This window comes from Phlebotomus argentipes, unplaced genomic scaffold (genome assembly GCF_947086385.1).
Source record: "Phlebotomus argentipes unplaced genomic scaffold, Phlebotomus argentipes genome assembly contig_51, whole genome shotgun sequence".
Taxonomy (NCBI): domain Eukaryota; kingdom Metazoa; phylum Arthropoda; class Insecta; order Diptera; family Psychodidae; genus Phlebotomus; species Phlebotomus argentipes.
Window position 1 is genome coordinate 160638 of NW_026776191.1, and position 13287 is coordinate 173924.

Below are 13287 nucleotides of genomic sequence, written 5' to 3' on the forward strand. Positions count from 1 at the left end.
TTTTGTTCGGATTTCATTTGCACTTTACACTAGCGCCGCCTGGCGGTTGATAATATAAACTACATGAAAACTGTAAAGTTGCAACCCAAATTGATATCTTTTACGAACTGAAATACGTAATCTGTTAAGTTACAACGACTATTTTGTGTATTTAATAGCATTTGCAAGCTTTTCAGCTGACAAATTTACCTTTCGGGCTGTCAAAAAAGATGATTTCAAGGGAAAAATCGATTATTTTAGTGATTTTAAGACAAATTTTTGATTATTTCGTACAAAATTCAGATTATTTTTTGATTATTTTCTGAATATTTATCATAAATTTTGAAAATAAATTGAATAATTGTGAATATTCTGAAATATTCTTAATTCATTGATTGAAAAAAAAAAATCTTTTTTTTTATATTAAATTTAGAATTTGATTATTTTTCAATTTTACCTAAGAAAATTTTTTTTATTATTATTTCATTCAAAATTTGAACTTTTTTGCCATTTTAATTTGGAAAATAATCATTTAAATTAAAAATTAAATTATTTTTCAAATTTCAGTTGAGAAAACCTTTATTTGTTAATTTTTTCAAGATTTGATCATTTTTTGGATTATTTTACTCAAATAATTGATAATTTGATTAGGAGAACATTAAGTTTCCTCAAAAATCGGCTCTTGTTATTTGCCCCTTGGATGGTTTTTAAAAATAAATTTATTAAACAATCATGATTGGTTCATGAAGCCACGCCCACTCGAATATCCCGCCCATTTTTATTCATTTACTCCTAATTTCACCCTTTTTCTGCTGATTTTTTGAACTCCACAGAAGGCAATGAAACTGTCCAGTCTTTTTCGACTACAATCTCTTCATACCTTCTTATGCAACACTTACACCTCTGGTTATTTACCACAACCGTTTTTTCTCTCTCTTTCCCTCCTTCATCATCATCAACACCCGTGAGCAAACATTTAACACACTTTAATGGAAGGCAATACAAGAGAAGTCTTTTGAATATATATACTCACTTGAAACGTTTGATGATTTGTTAGTGAATACATAACAATAAATCCATGGCCATTTTTTATGTACAAATCCCTCATTGAGGCAAACTGTTCTGTTCCGGCGGTATCCAGAATCTCCAGAACGCACGGTGAGTTGTCAACCTGCAAAGATAAACAGCAATCAAGAGTCAATTAAGTCACTCGCGCAAGTTGAGACCATTAAATTTGTGATTATTTAATAATTTTTTCCGATTATTTTTAGTGATTTTAAGTCAAATTTTGATTATTTTGTACAAAATTATGAGCATTTTTTGATTTTTTCTCTGAATATTTGATTAAAAATTGTTTATTTCATTAAAAATTCTAATTATTTCTTGATTATTTGATTTTTAAATTCTAATTCTGATTATTTTTTGATTATTTTCTAAATATTTATTATTAAAATTTTTCATTTTATACAAATTCTGATTATTTTTTGATTATTTTCTAAATATTTCTTATTAAAATTTTTCATTTTATACAAATTCTGATTATTTTTTGATTTTTTCTCTGATTATTTGATTAAAAAATTGTTTATTTCATTAAAAATTCTGATTATTTCTTAATTATTTGATTTTTAAAGTCAAATTCTGATTATTTTTTGATTTTTTTCTAAATATTTATTATTAAAATTTTTCATTTTATACAAATTCTGATTATTTTTTGATTTTTTCTCTGAATATTTAATTAAAAAATTGTTTATTTCATTAAAAATTCTGATTATTTCTTAATTATTTGATTTTTAAATTCTAATTCTGATTATTTTTTGATTATTTTCTAAATATTTATTATTAAAATTTTTCATTTTATACAAATTCTGATTATTTGTTTTTCAAATTCAAATTCTGCTTATTTCGTACAAAATTCTGATTTTTTTTGGTTTTTTTCTGAATATTTGATTAAGAATTTTTAAAAAAAAATCTAATTTTTTTTATTATAATCAAAAAAATAATCAAAATTTGAATAAAAATCAGAAATAATTATTTCTTAAATTTGGATTATTTTCTGATTATTTTCTCAATATTTAAACAAATAATTTAATTTAATTAATTTGATTATTGAAATTTTTTAATGTAATTTTTCTTGGATTTTTTTTGATTATTTTAATCAAAATATGATTATTTTTCAAAATTTACTTGAGAAAATATTCTTTTTTTTTTAATTTAATCCAGTATTTGGTTATTTTGATATTTTTTGTAATCTTATTTGGGAAAATAATAATTTTTTCCAATTTTATTTGACTATTTAATTCAGAATTTGGTTATTTTGTTTTTTTTTTGGTGCTTTTACTCGAGAAAATAATCTTTTCTTTGATTATTTATTCAAAAAAGGATTTTTTCCATCAATTTTAGTTGAGAAAATAATAATTTTTTATGATAATTTAAATCATAATTTGATTATTTTGATTTTTTTTCAATCTTACTTAGGAAAATAATAATTTTTAAAATTAATTTATACAAAATTTGATTTTTTCTTTGAAATTTAGGTACTTGGGAAAATAATCATTTTTTATGATTATTTTAGCTCAAATAATTGATTATTTGATTAGGAGAACATTAAGTTTCATTGATTAGGTGTGTCTGGAAGCTGATATTATCGAAAGGTAAAAACAGTGAGAGATTTCGTGAATACAAGAGAGATATTTTGAATTTTGGCGCGTGAATTCGATTGATTTCTTCCGAATTTCTGGCAAAAACATCAAAAAATATTATCAAATTTTAACATCACAGAATTAAATAGCAAAAAAAGGTGTATTTTGATGTGTATTGCAAAATATTTCACATAAATATTGCGCTTTGCGGAGGTTCTTTAGTGTTAAAAAAGATAAATAGGTAAATACAAGGGGGAAATAATATGCCTTAAATCTTTACAACACTTCCAAACACTTCCAAATTTCCCTGACACTTCTAGAGAACATGAAATTTGTAATCTTTTTTCATATTAATCCCCAAATAATATTGAATTTCTCAAGTTTCCTTTCGATATTTCTATAAAAATCGACCGAAAACCGCTGTTTTTGAACATATTTCCGAGCATAACCTCAAAAATATGACCAAGAGATCTTCAAAAACATTCTTCGAAAGCTTTCTGGATCACAAATCGTCTTAAAATTGCTGATTCACAGTCAAAATTGCCCAGCAAGTTGTCTAAATTGACATTTTCCAAGTGTTCAAATGACTATTTTTGAGGTTATGTTCAATCTCAGCACAATTTTCTGTGTTTCTTGGCAGCAAAAGAGTCCAATTCAAGGTAAGATAATGTTTGTATTCGATTTTCATCCGATATTTCTGTGAGAATTCACTAAAAACCGCTTTTTTCTGTGTCTTTTCCCAACATAACCTCAAAATTTAACCAAGTGATCTTTAAAAACTCCGTTTGGAAGCATTCTAGATCTGCTAATGAACTTAAAACTGCTGTTTCAGAGTCAAAATTGTCCAAAAAAGCTTTCTAAATTAGCATTTTTCAAGTCAAAATGACAATTTTTGAGGTTATGTTTGACATGAACACAATTTTCTGTGTTTCTTGGCATCAAATGTTTAGGAAAAACCATGAAAATGCTTGAATCTGTCAATGATTAGCAATCTCTCCAACTTGAGCATAAGAATTTATGTGTTAAAATGCAAATTGTTTACTAAAACTGTCTTTGATTCATTACATAACCTCAATTCCAGCGAATTATAGCGAAAAATGGCGTTAAGAACATATTCTGAGATTCTTTTATTGTGTTTTTCCACAATTTAGAGTAATTTTCCCTTTCTTTTTAATGATTATGATTCACAGAAGTGGCAAAAAGTATTGAAAATCGTCAAGAAAAGCCAGATTTCTTCAAAAATTGTCATAATATTGCCTTCAATTTCTTAAGTTTTTCATGGAAACACAACAAATATTTCTTATTTTGTGAGAAACATACGTAAAAAGTGGATATTATTGACTATTTTTGTGATTATTTCAAGTTTTTACAACTTAAACCACGCCCATTCGGAAGCTCCGCCCATTTATCTGTGAATTTTCTCTAAATACTCGTGAAAATCCATCTTTTTCTATTATTTTTGTGATAATATAGAATTGAAATTTAAGAAAAGTGAACAAGAATTCAAATGTGATCTAAAAATTCATCAAAGTAGCAAAGAGTGCTGAAAATCTTCAAGAAAAGCCAGATTTCTTCAGAAATTTGTTATAATATTGTCTTCAATCTCTTAAGTTTTTCATGGAAACATAACAAATATCTCTTATTTTGTGAGAAATACAGGAAAAAAGTTGATATTATTGACTTTCTTGAGATTATTCTCGGCATTTTTGTGGTTATTTCAGTGATTTAACAAAAATCATAGTCGGAATTTAACGTCACACTGATTTTCCCATCGTTTTTCTCTCTCTCTTTTATTCTCTCTTATCGTAATGGGATATTATCATAATCTAAAATCTCAGCAGGAGAAATAATATATATCTTCTCTCAATATTATTATGCAAGTTATTTAGAATCTCTTTCTTTTCCCAAGAACATTGACTTTTCTGTGCCGATTGAGACACAGAGATAAGACAATATGAATTTCATGATATATTTTTGGTGGGAAAAAATATGATATATAAAACTCCTTTTACTGAATGATGAATCTCTGGACATTTCGCATCATTCTCTTCGTTCTTTTTCTTCACAAAAGTTGTAAATAACCATCAAGCAAGAAAGTAAGCAACAGTAGTTCATGTTCTTTCTCCAGCCATAAACACGGAAAAAAAAATGCGCCAAGCAGAGTGAAAAACAAGGGGGAGATAATATGGTGAGAAGTTGTGTACATTTCAGTAGAAGTGTTTGAATATTTGCAATATTAAGAGCTGCGGACGACATATTCTGCCTTAATCCCTGAAGGGAGAATAAACGACGTCTTGCAGGCATTTAACAGTTTCCATCCGAAGCTCCAATTCACGGTCGAGATTGAGAACAACCAAGGCATAGCATATCTGGATACGTTCGTCATGAGGACAGATGAAACACTGCAAGCAATTTGGTATAAGAAGCCAATCGCCTCTGACAGAATGCTCAATTACCTATCTCAACACCCACTTCAACAAAGGATTGGCACTGCGGTGGGATTTATAAAACGCATACAGAGATTAACAACGATAAATCAGCAGAACATCAGACACATAATCTCGACAAAATTACAATTGAATGGATTTCCAAGAGCACTCATCAATCGATTGTGGCATCATCACTGCAGAACGCTGGACAACACGAAAGATAGCGAGATTGAAGAGGCAAAAATCTACAAGTCGCTCACATACATCCTCCACATCCTCACATACATTCTACGTCTTCAGGTGTCCACGAAATTTCTCTCAATTTTACACAAACCAGAAGGATAAGACGCCTACATTATTGCAGAGTGGAGTTGTTTACTCAATTCCCTGCAACTGCAGCAAAACATACGTCGGCAAGACGATACAGAGGCTCAAGGATCGAGTGGGTCGAACACAAAAGGAGCGTAAGGAACATGCAGAAGAATCCTCAAGAAACCAGACCAGAAAATGATGTGAGCGCTCTTGTAACCCACTCGAGAGGAGAAAATCATGCGTTCGAGTTTGAAAATGTGAGCATCTTAGACCGCAGCGGGATGAATAGACAACTTGAGACCTTGGAATCGCTACATATACAGTGACTCCAAATCGAATAGGACCCCCTGAGCCTCTAAGACATTTCGATGTGCCACGAATTTTCACGTGGTGCTAAAGATCTGAATTTTTCCACTAATCATCTCTCATTAACAAGTAATGACCATGCCAAGTTAGAAGACATTCGGCTTAATCCTTAATCCCCTTTTATGATATCAAAACTGGACCAAAACAGTAATTAGCCTTACAATTTGAATAGGACCCCCTGAGTAATATTTGAATCTTGTCCATATAAATATGTTTTGGTTTCTTAATAGATTAGATTAGATTAGAAATGGGGGTGGTACAAGAAATCTTGCTCCACGGCATCCAGGCCATCTGACGGGCCCTTTATGCATCCCCAGGAAAATTTCCCATTTAAGGGCCAAGACCCAAAGCTAACCAGTCATCCAGTTACCTTTCAGACGGTACAGCTTTGGCCTGTGTGACTTTCATTGATATCTTATTTTTATTTATGTCGTCCCTCTCCCCCGGTTATCCTCTGATTTTATTCCCACTCAGAGGGCAAGGCTTTCAAAGTGAGCCAGTCAAATTCACAGACTAGCAGAGCTTGGCCTTGGGCGTGTTTGCAGATGATATCGCTATTTACAAGCGACACCAGTCTGGTACTGTGTCCATCTATAAGTAAGGACAGATGCAAAATACACTTCCACAGAAGTTTCTACTTCAGTTGGAACATTTAACAGCAACCTTAATTGGGCTGGAATTTTATACAGCGTGGGCACTAATTATAGCTCCACTGTAGGTAGTCTGGGGCAAAATCAAAAAATATCAAATATGGCGTTTGATTGCCTATCCATAGTCTAAACAAAACTCCCAATAGCAGGCCCCACCGCCGGATCCTAGGGATTCTAGGGAACTTTATCACTTTCTGCGTTGGCACTAATTGTAGGTCCACTTGGGAATTTTCACTATATCTCAGCGAAAAAAAATCGGAAAATTCTGAAAATCACAAGGATCCTTCATTTTGAACCCAGAAACCATTTACCGTCGCCACACCCCGCCTCGGTCCTCCGTGGACCGCACTGTTAAAGGTCTTTGCCTAGTACTACGTAATCGCCCAATATGGCTCCTCTGCATTGGGGTTGGGGGGCCCAATGGCCACAAACTCCTTCATAGAGCTTGATTGAAGCCTCTTGAGCATAATTGGAATTTCTGGCCCCGATACCATCCTTGAATCCTGGCCTTAAGCACTTCTTCCAGGGTCTTTTTCTGCTTCTAAGAGCCCAAACCACCCCAACCCCCGGACCACCCCCAATGAAATGGGGCGAAAAGTTCTTAGGACACTTCTAGGAAACCCGTGGACCCTAGATCCGGGGAAGGGTAGCGCTTTGGAGGGAGCGCCCTAACGTAGAACGAGAGCCAGTTGAAATTCAATGAAAAACCATACAATTAGGTAAGGTTTTGGTTTCTTAATAAGGTTTAAATGTATCTGAGGTGTCTTCAGGATAATTATCCTGTCGATTTTACACATTTTATTTGAACTTTATAAGTGTTCGATATCAAAATTTGATTAAGTGAAAAACAAAATTATAGGGTGTGAACCAAATAAACGACTCCAGAGGATCGTACGGAGATTTTCCAACTGCGCAAGAAAGGATATTTAATCAGGGAGATGACCAGAAGGACCTCTTATACCAGCAAGACAGTTTTGAGCGCAATTGACCGCGTAAAAAGAATCGATTTCGCGGAAAAAGTGTCGCGGAAAAGATCGCGAATCACTTTTTCGACCAATTGTTCAGCATTTTCTAATGCATTCCGTCATGTCTGCTTCTAAGTTCCATTAGGAATTGTGTCCTAATGTCCCTCTAATCCTTTTAATAACGCGAGGAACAGATTTCATGAGTGATAATTGCGCTAATAATAATCATAACCTCTAAAATACTTTTTTAAGATACAAAATTCTCTATTTTAGCAACTCTTTGGCTGATTTTCTACACTTAAATAGCAAATTTCAGCTTTAATTTGCCCTTTTAAACGTTCCAAATAAGTTTCTTTCAAGGATTCTTTTAGATATCGTAAGATAATTTTGAGGTTATATTCTAAAGTTCATCCAAAAGTGTGATTAAAAATTGTTTATCACATCATAATATCTGCTGAAAACTTCAATTATTTCTTAAATATTGTTTCTCAGTCAAAATTGAGTCTTTTTATGACAATTACAACCCCAAATTTGAGGTTATGAGAAAAGAAAAAAATACCCAGCGAACACAAAATACGCAAAGTTTCAAAAGTTGAGCTTAATTTAGTTGATTTTTGTGCTATTTTCTGCTCAAATTTTAGCCATTCGTTTGATGCACTAGCAAACGTAGCGGCGACTAGTCAAAGTGATTGATTCAGCACTTAAATGAATAGATGTCCCATTGTGTATAACTGTTTCATTTCAATAATATACTTCGTGATTACAACACCCAATTGAATTATATAAATAGTGCCATGAAAGTAATCTCAAAATTTACATTCTTTCAGGCATTTTAGGCTACAAATATGACACGAAAAACCAGATGAAGGGAAGTTCTTGTACTTTCTGTTTTTTCTGCTAAATTTTTATCAGAAAAAAGCTCAAAATTGAGCACAATATTTAGCAGGAAAAGAGTAGAAAATTTTTGAAATTTCGATTGAAAAAACATAAAAATACTGCGATTGCTTTTTCTGTTTCTCAAATTAAGCAACTTTTTGTTGCTCAAATTTTAGCTTCAGTAATTTTAGCACTTTTTAGCTGATTTAACTGCTTTTTTCCAGCTATTTTGGCTCACACTGGATAAGGAAAATGAATAATTTAAGTACTGCTAAAGTTCTGAAAGTGTCACAGAGTGAATTCTTCACGTAAATGTTAGACGTGATGTACACTGTTTAAGCCAGTATTATTTCCCCCTTTGAGTGAAATAAAAGGCAAAATATGAACTTGTTCAAGGCGGAATAGATATTTAAGAACAATTGAAGTCTTGTTCCCACTTGGTTTTTTGACCTTCTCCTCGTCAGCGTGCGCGCGTCTCTCAAGAATTCTCAAATTCAACAGAATCTTGTGTGCTTGACTAGAAATTCTGCTATCGCATCTCAAGCCACACCAAATCTCATACCGGAAAAAAGCACACATAGTGAAAGAGAGTCACAATCCAATTGACTAGTGACTAATCACTTCTTATTTTCATCGCCACTCCTTATCTTCTTCGGCACCACACAACTTATTCTCTCTCTCTCTCTCTGTCTTACTCACCAAACACACACACACAAAAACATTGCATTATCTCCGTGGGTAGTTTCTTATCAATTTGCCTTCGAAAAGACTGTAACAAGGGGGAGATAATATGGCTAAAATTTGTACAAGTTGTATGGAAAATCCTAAACACTTCCAGAAATTATGCTTTGCTGGATTCCTGCAGGAAAATCCATCGTCAAATCGACGGGTGAATCGAAGACTATTGAAAGTCGATTTTGGATAGTTGACGTCTTATGTCTGTTTGGATTGATCTTAATGTCTTCTTATCACGTGTGAAAACATTACATTGAGTGCATTGGCAAAAAATAAAGAAATAAGATTTTTCTTAAAAACTCCGCGTGTAGAAAATTTCTCAATGTCGCGTTGAAGAGTATGAAAAGTCGACTTTTGATATTTTACGCCCAAGGGGCTAATCACTAGCGCAAATTGAGACCACTAACTTTGTGATTATTTCATCTTTTTTTCGATTATTTCGTGATTTTCACTCAAATTTTGAATATTTCGTAAAAAATTCTGATTATTTTTTGATTATTTTTCAATTTCACTTTGGAAAATATATTCATTTTTGGATAATTTCATTCAGAATTTGATTATTGAGATTTTTATGCAATTTTACTTGGGATTTGTTTTTTTTTGATTATTTTATTAACAAAATTATTATTTTTCAAAATTTTCTTGAGAAGATATTCATTTTTTTTATTTTTTTTTTCATTAAATTTTTGGTTATTTTGATTTTTTGTCATTTTATTTGGGAAAATAATCTTTTTTTTTTGTGTATTCAAAATTAGATTTTTTTTTGCAATTTTAGTTGAGAAAGTAATCTTTTTTTTATTATTTAAATCATAATTTGATTATTTTTTCAATTTTTTCTTGGGAAAATGATGGGCAGGAAAAATGTGAAAAGTTGATTTTTACGAATTGTTTGAAAAAAAAGTACACAAAAATTATCAAAAACCGACTTTTTGTAGCAAATTTCTCCTAATTTGTCAATTAATTCTTCGTATTTTAGTTAATATTTCAAACAAATAACAGTGGAAAAATCTGGGAAATTCTGCATAAAAATAGAATTGAGCAATTTTATCAATTTACTGAAAGATAACAGAGAGTTTATGGAAAAATTAGGCAAAATTTCAAAGCAATTTCATCTCTCAAACTTCAAATTGCTCTACTGAAAAATGGCCATTTTGACTTTTGATAGTTTTCGAGGCACCCGTCGAAATCCACCATATGAAAATGACGGAGTCCACACTGCGGGATTCCTCTAAGAATCCCTAACAGTGTTGTGCCTTTACATGGTAAAAAATACCTCTTTACATTTTACATGTAACGAATGTGTAAAAAATGTAAAATGTAAAGTAAAATGTAAAAATTCTTTTCTGAAGTTTAAAAAAACTACTGAAATTCCCGTGGAATTCCCGTGGAATTGCAATGAAAATACTTCATGTCAAATACGCCGAGAAGTTGCAAAATTGTAAAGAAACAGTGAAAAACTCAGGAAAATCTGCAAATTATTGGCATAATTGAGTAAGGTAAAGTTAATAATTCAACAACTGATGTTCCAATACATTTGTTTAATGGAATATCGAAGTTTTTACTCTAATTTTACAAGCAAATTTGCTAATTGAACGTATATTTTTGTTGTATTCTTTTCGAGATGCTTCTGCTGCCGATTAACCATCGAGGAAAATACCAAGCAAGGAAGAAGAATGTCCATTCAGCAATGAAAACGTCTGTAGAAATGTCGGATCGCATTTTATGAACTTCATTCATTGGATTGTGGGCAAGAAAAGACGATTTTCATGCCGATTGCTTCATTTCGTTGTTTTTTGGCGAATAAAAACCACTTTAATCACACTTCAGTCTTCTGACATACCAGAAACCCCAAAGACACCCGGAGGATATGCTTCGATGGCCAATTCCTAACTAAACGTCTCTTCTGAGATCATCTTCACATGGACGAAAAGAACCATTTATCCGAGAAATCTCTCTGTACATTTTGGTCTTAATTGCCTAAACGAGGGAAGAAAAAATCACAAAACTCTTCTAATGATTTTGGACTTTATGGAAAAATGCCTGAAGTAAATTTCCGTTATTAACGAATGTTCGATTCGAAAAATTCAGCTCAAAATTGTCATATTTTATATTTTTTCTTTACATATTAAAAAAAAAATGTGTGTGTAAAGAAAACATTTTTTACCATGTGAAAGAATTGTGTAAAAGTAAAAATGTAAAAAATTCGCCCAACACTGTGGACGAATCTTGCAAGATTCCTTCAGGAATCCCGAATTCAAATTCCTTCACTTTAAAGACCGTACAAATGCCGGAGAGATGGCAGAGAGATTGGAATGAGAGTCCTCTTGGAAGACAATGTCATTCAATCCTGAGCAGCGTATCGTTCAAACCATGATTCCAGGGGCTCCAGGGACCTTGATCGTGAGACCATAGTCAAGTTGTCTCGTCTTGTGTCTGGTCATACTAAGTATAGATCACATCTGTTTACACAGAAAGAAAAAAATAGTTGAAATAGTGACAAAGCTTGTTAAACACGATAGTAATTGCCTTTTTCACGAAAAGTTACAAAAAATATGTAAAAATAGGTAATTTTTCGTAAAAATCTAAACGTTTTTACGAAATATAACAAATTTTTACAAACTTTTACGAACTTTTACCCTCTCATCAGTGACCACAGCTGCAAGTGCGAAAGAGACAAATAGATTTTCAGCATATTTAGTATATTTGTCTCTGTTGCTTCGGTTGCAGCTCAGTTTGTCAAAAAATGGTGGAACAGAACGCATTTGTGTCGTGAAAAGTGCCGTAATTCAGCAAATATTGCAGTTTTCACCGCGGAAAATAAGTGAAAATGTACTTCATGTACATCAGCAAGTGTGGAATTGTGCGTCTCTACATCAGACACTATTTGGTAAGTGTTTTCTTCTCTTGAATTCGCGAATTTGATTGCATCATAATTGACTTATTTTCTCTCGTCAGGAAAAAAATGTTTCCCGCAATTCCTCACTTCATCGTCAACAAGTGACAAGGATGCCGATGAGCTTCACGCATTCACGTCCAGGACAACTCTACAGTGCGTCAGAAGTTGCCGGGGATGCAAAGAGGACAACATAACCTCACATCTTTACTCCACGGCAACACAATTGGAATCGGGCCGCGAGCATCAGAGAACATCGTCCGGACTTGTCGCCAAATGGAATTGATTCCGGACAACGTTGGAAGAACGCTGTTTTCGAGAGCATTTCAACGAGCAAAGTCGCCAACGCATCAGTGTGTTCATGTTCAAAAATGTGAGTTTTAGGGGTAAGTGGGGCAGCTTCAGATTCAAAATGCTGTTCCAACTTTAGGATTTTTTCTTGAAAAATCGGCTGAATATATTGAAATAATCACAACGCTCAAATAAACTCTCGTCTATTGAGCTTCAGAAAATGCCTTTCATTGGGCATTAAAACTGATCCTTTTTCCTCTAAAGGAGAATGAAAATAATATTGTAAATTATCTGAAACTGCCCCGCACGGGGATGTTTCGGATTGCTCTGGGGCAGCTTCAGATTTTCACTGATATTTACCATAAATTCCATTGTGGAATTGTAGAATCGCGGGCAAATGATCACTTTGATATCTATTCTACGCACTGAAACTGTTTAATTCCCTAAAAATCGCCTTTAAAGTAATATTTTCGCGACTTTTCTGGACCCTTGCACGCACTGTCAAAATTTCTGAGCGAAAAGCAAGTTGCCCGTCATTTTTCCTGCATCGCAACGCCACCATGCGTGAGTGGTGGCAACTTCAGTGCCACCACAAATCAAATCAGTGCAAATCAGTGATTTTCGCGTGTATTTTCTCACTTTTCCACTAAGAAGTCGTTTAACGTGATGAAGCAATGCAGCACAGAACGGCACTTTGTGAAAAATCTTCAATATTTGCCACAAGAAAATTTCGACCGTGATGTTGCGTCAGACTGTCAGAGCGCGCTGTTGTCAGTCCGTGGCGATCCGAAACTGCCCCGTGTGCAGTGTTTGTGCATTTTCCACCACCCACTGAAAAGGCCGTGCCAAGGAGGAAAAGTTCGGGCACATTTAGAATCTCTACTTAACTCTCAATAACCTTTGATTGTGTTTCACGCGAATTGTGGCTTTTTTAATGGAGAAAACACGCAATCAATTCGGCAGCAAAATTCTAGTTTGTGAGTGATTTTCAATTTTCACTTATTTTATCTAAACAGTAAATGCTATCCTGTGCAAATTTTCGTCAATTGTAGTCCTTAAGGACTACAAACATTGTGTGAAAACCAGGAATTTATTCATGCAAAAATCTCTGAGAAAATTAAGAAATCTGAAGCTGCCCCAATCTGAAGCTGC

The 13287-nt window shown here is 33.0% G+C and overlaps 1 protein-coding gene across 1 annotated transcript in view; it reads right to left on the reverse strand.

Annotated features, from left to right (window-relative positions):
* LOC132264416 (ras-related protein Rap-2a) overlaps positions 1-13287 on the reverse strand; it is a 122473-nt gene that overhangs the window by 16804 nt on the left and 92382 nt on the right. The window contains exon 2 of the mRNA XM_059764626.1: positions 1013-1150. Within this exon, the coding sequence (XP_059620609.1) occupies positions 1013-1150 (138 nt within the window). The remainder of the gene's footprint in view (positions 1-1012; positions 1151-13287) is intronic.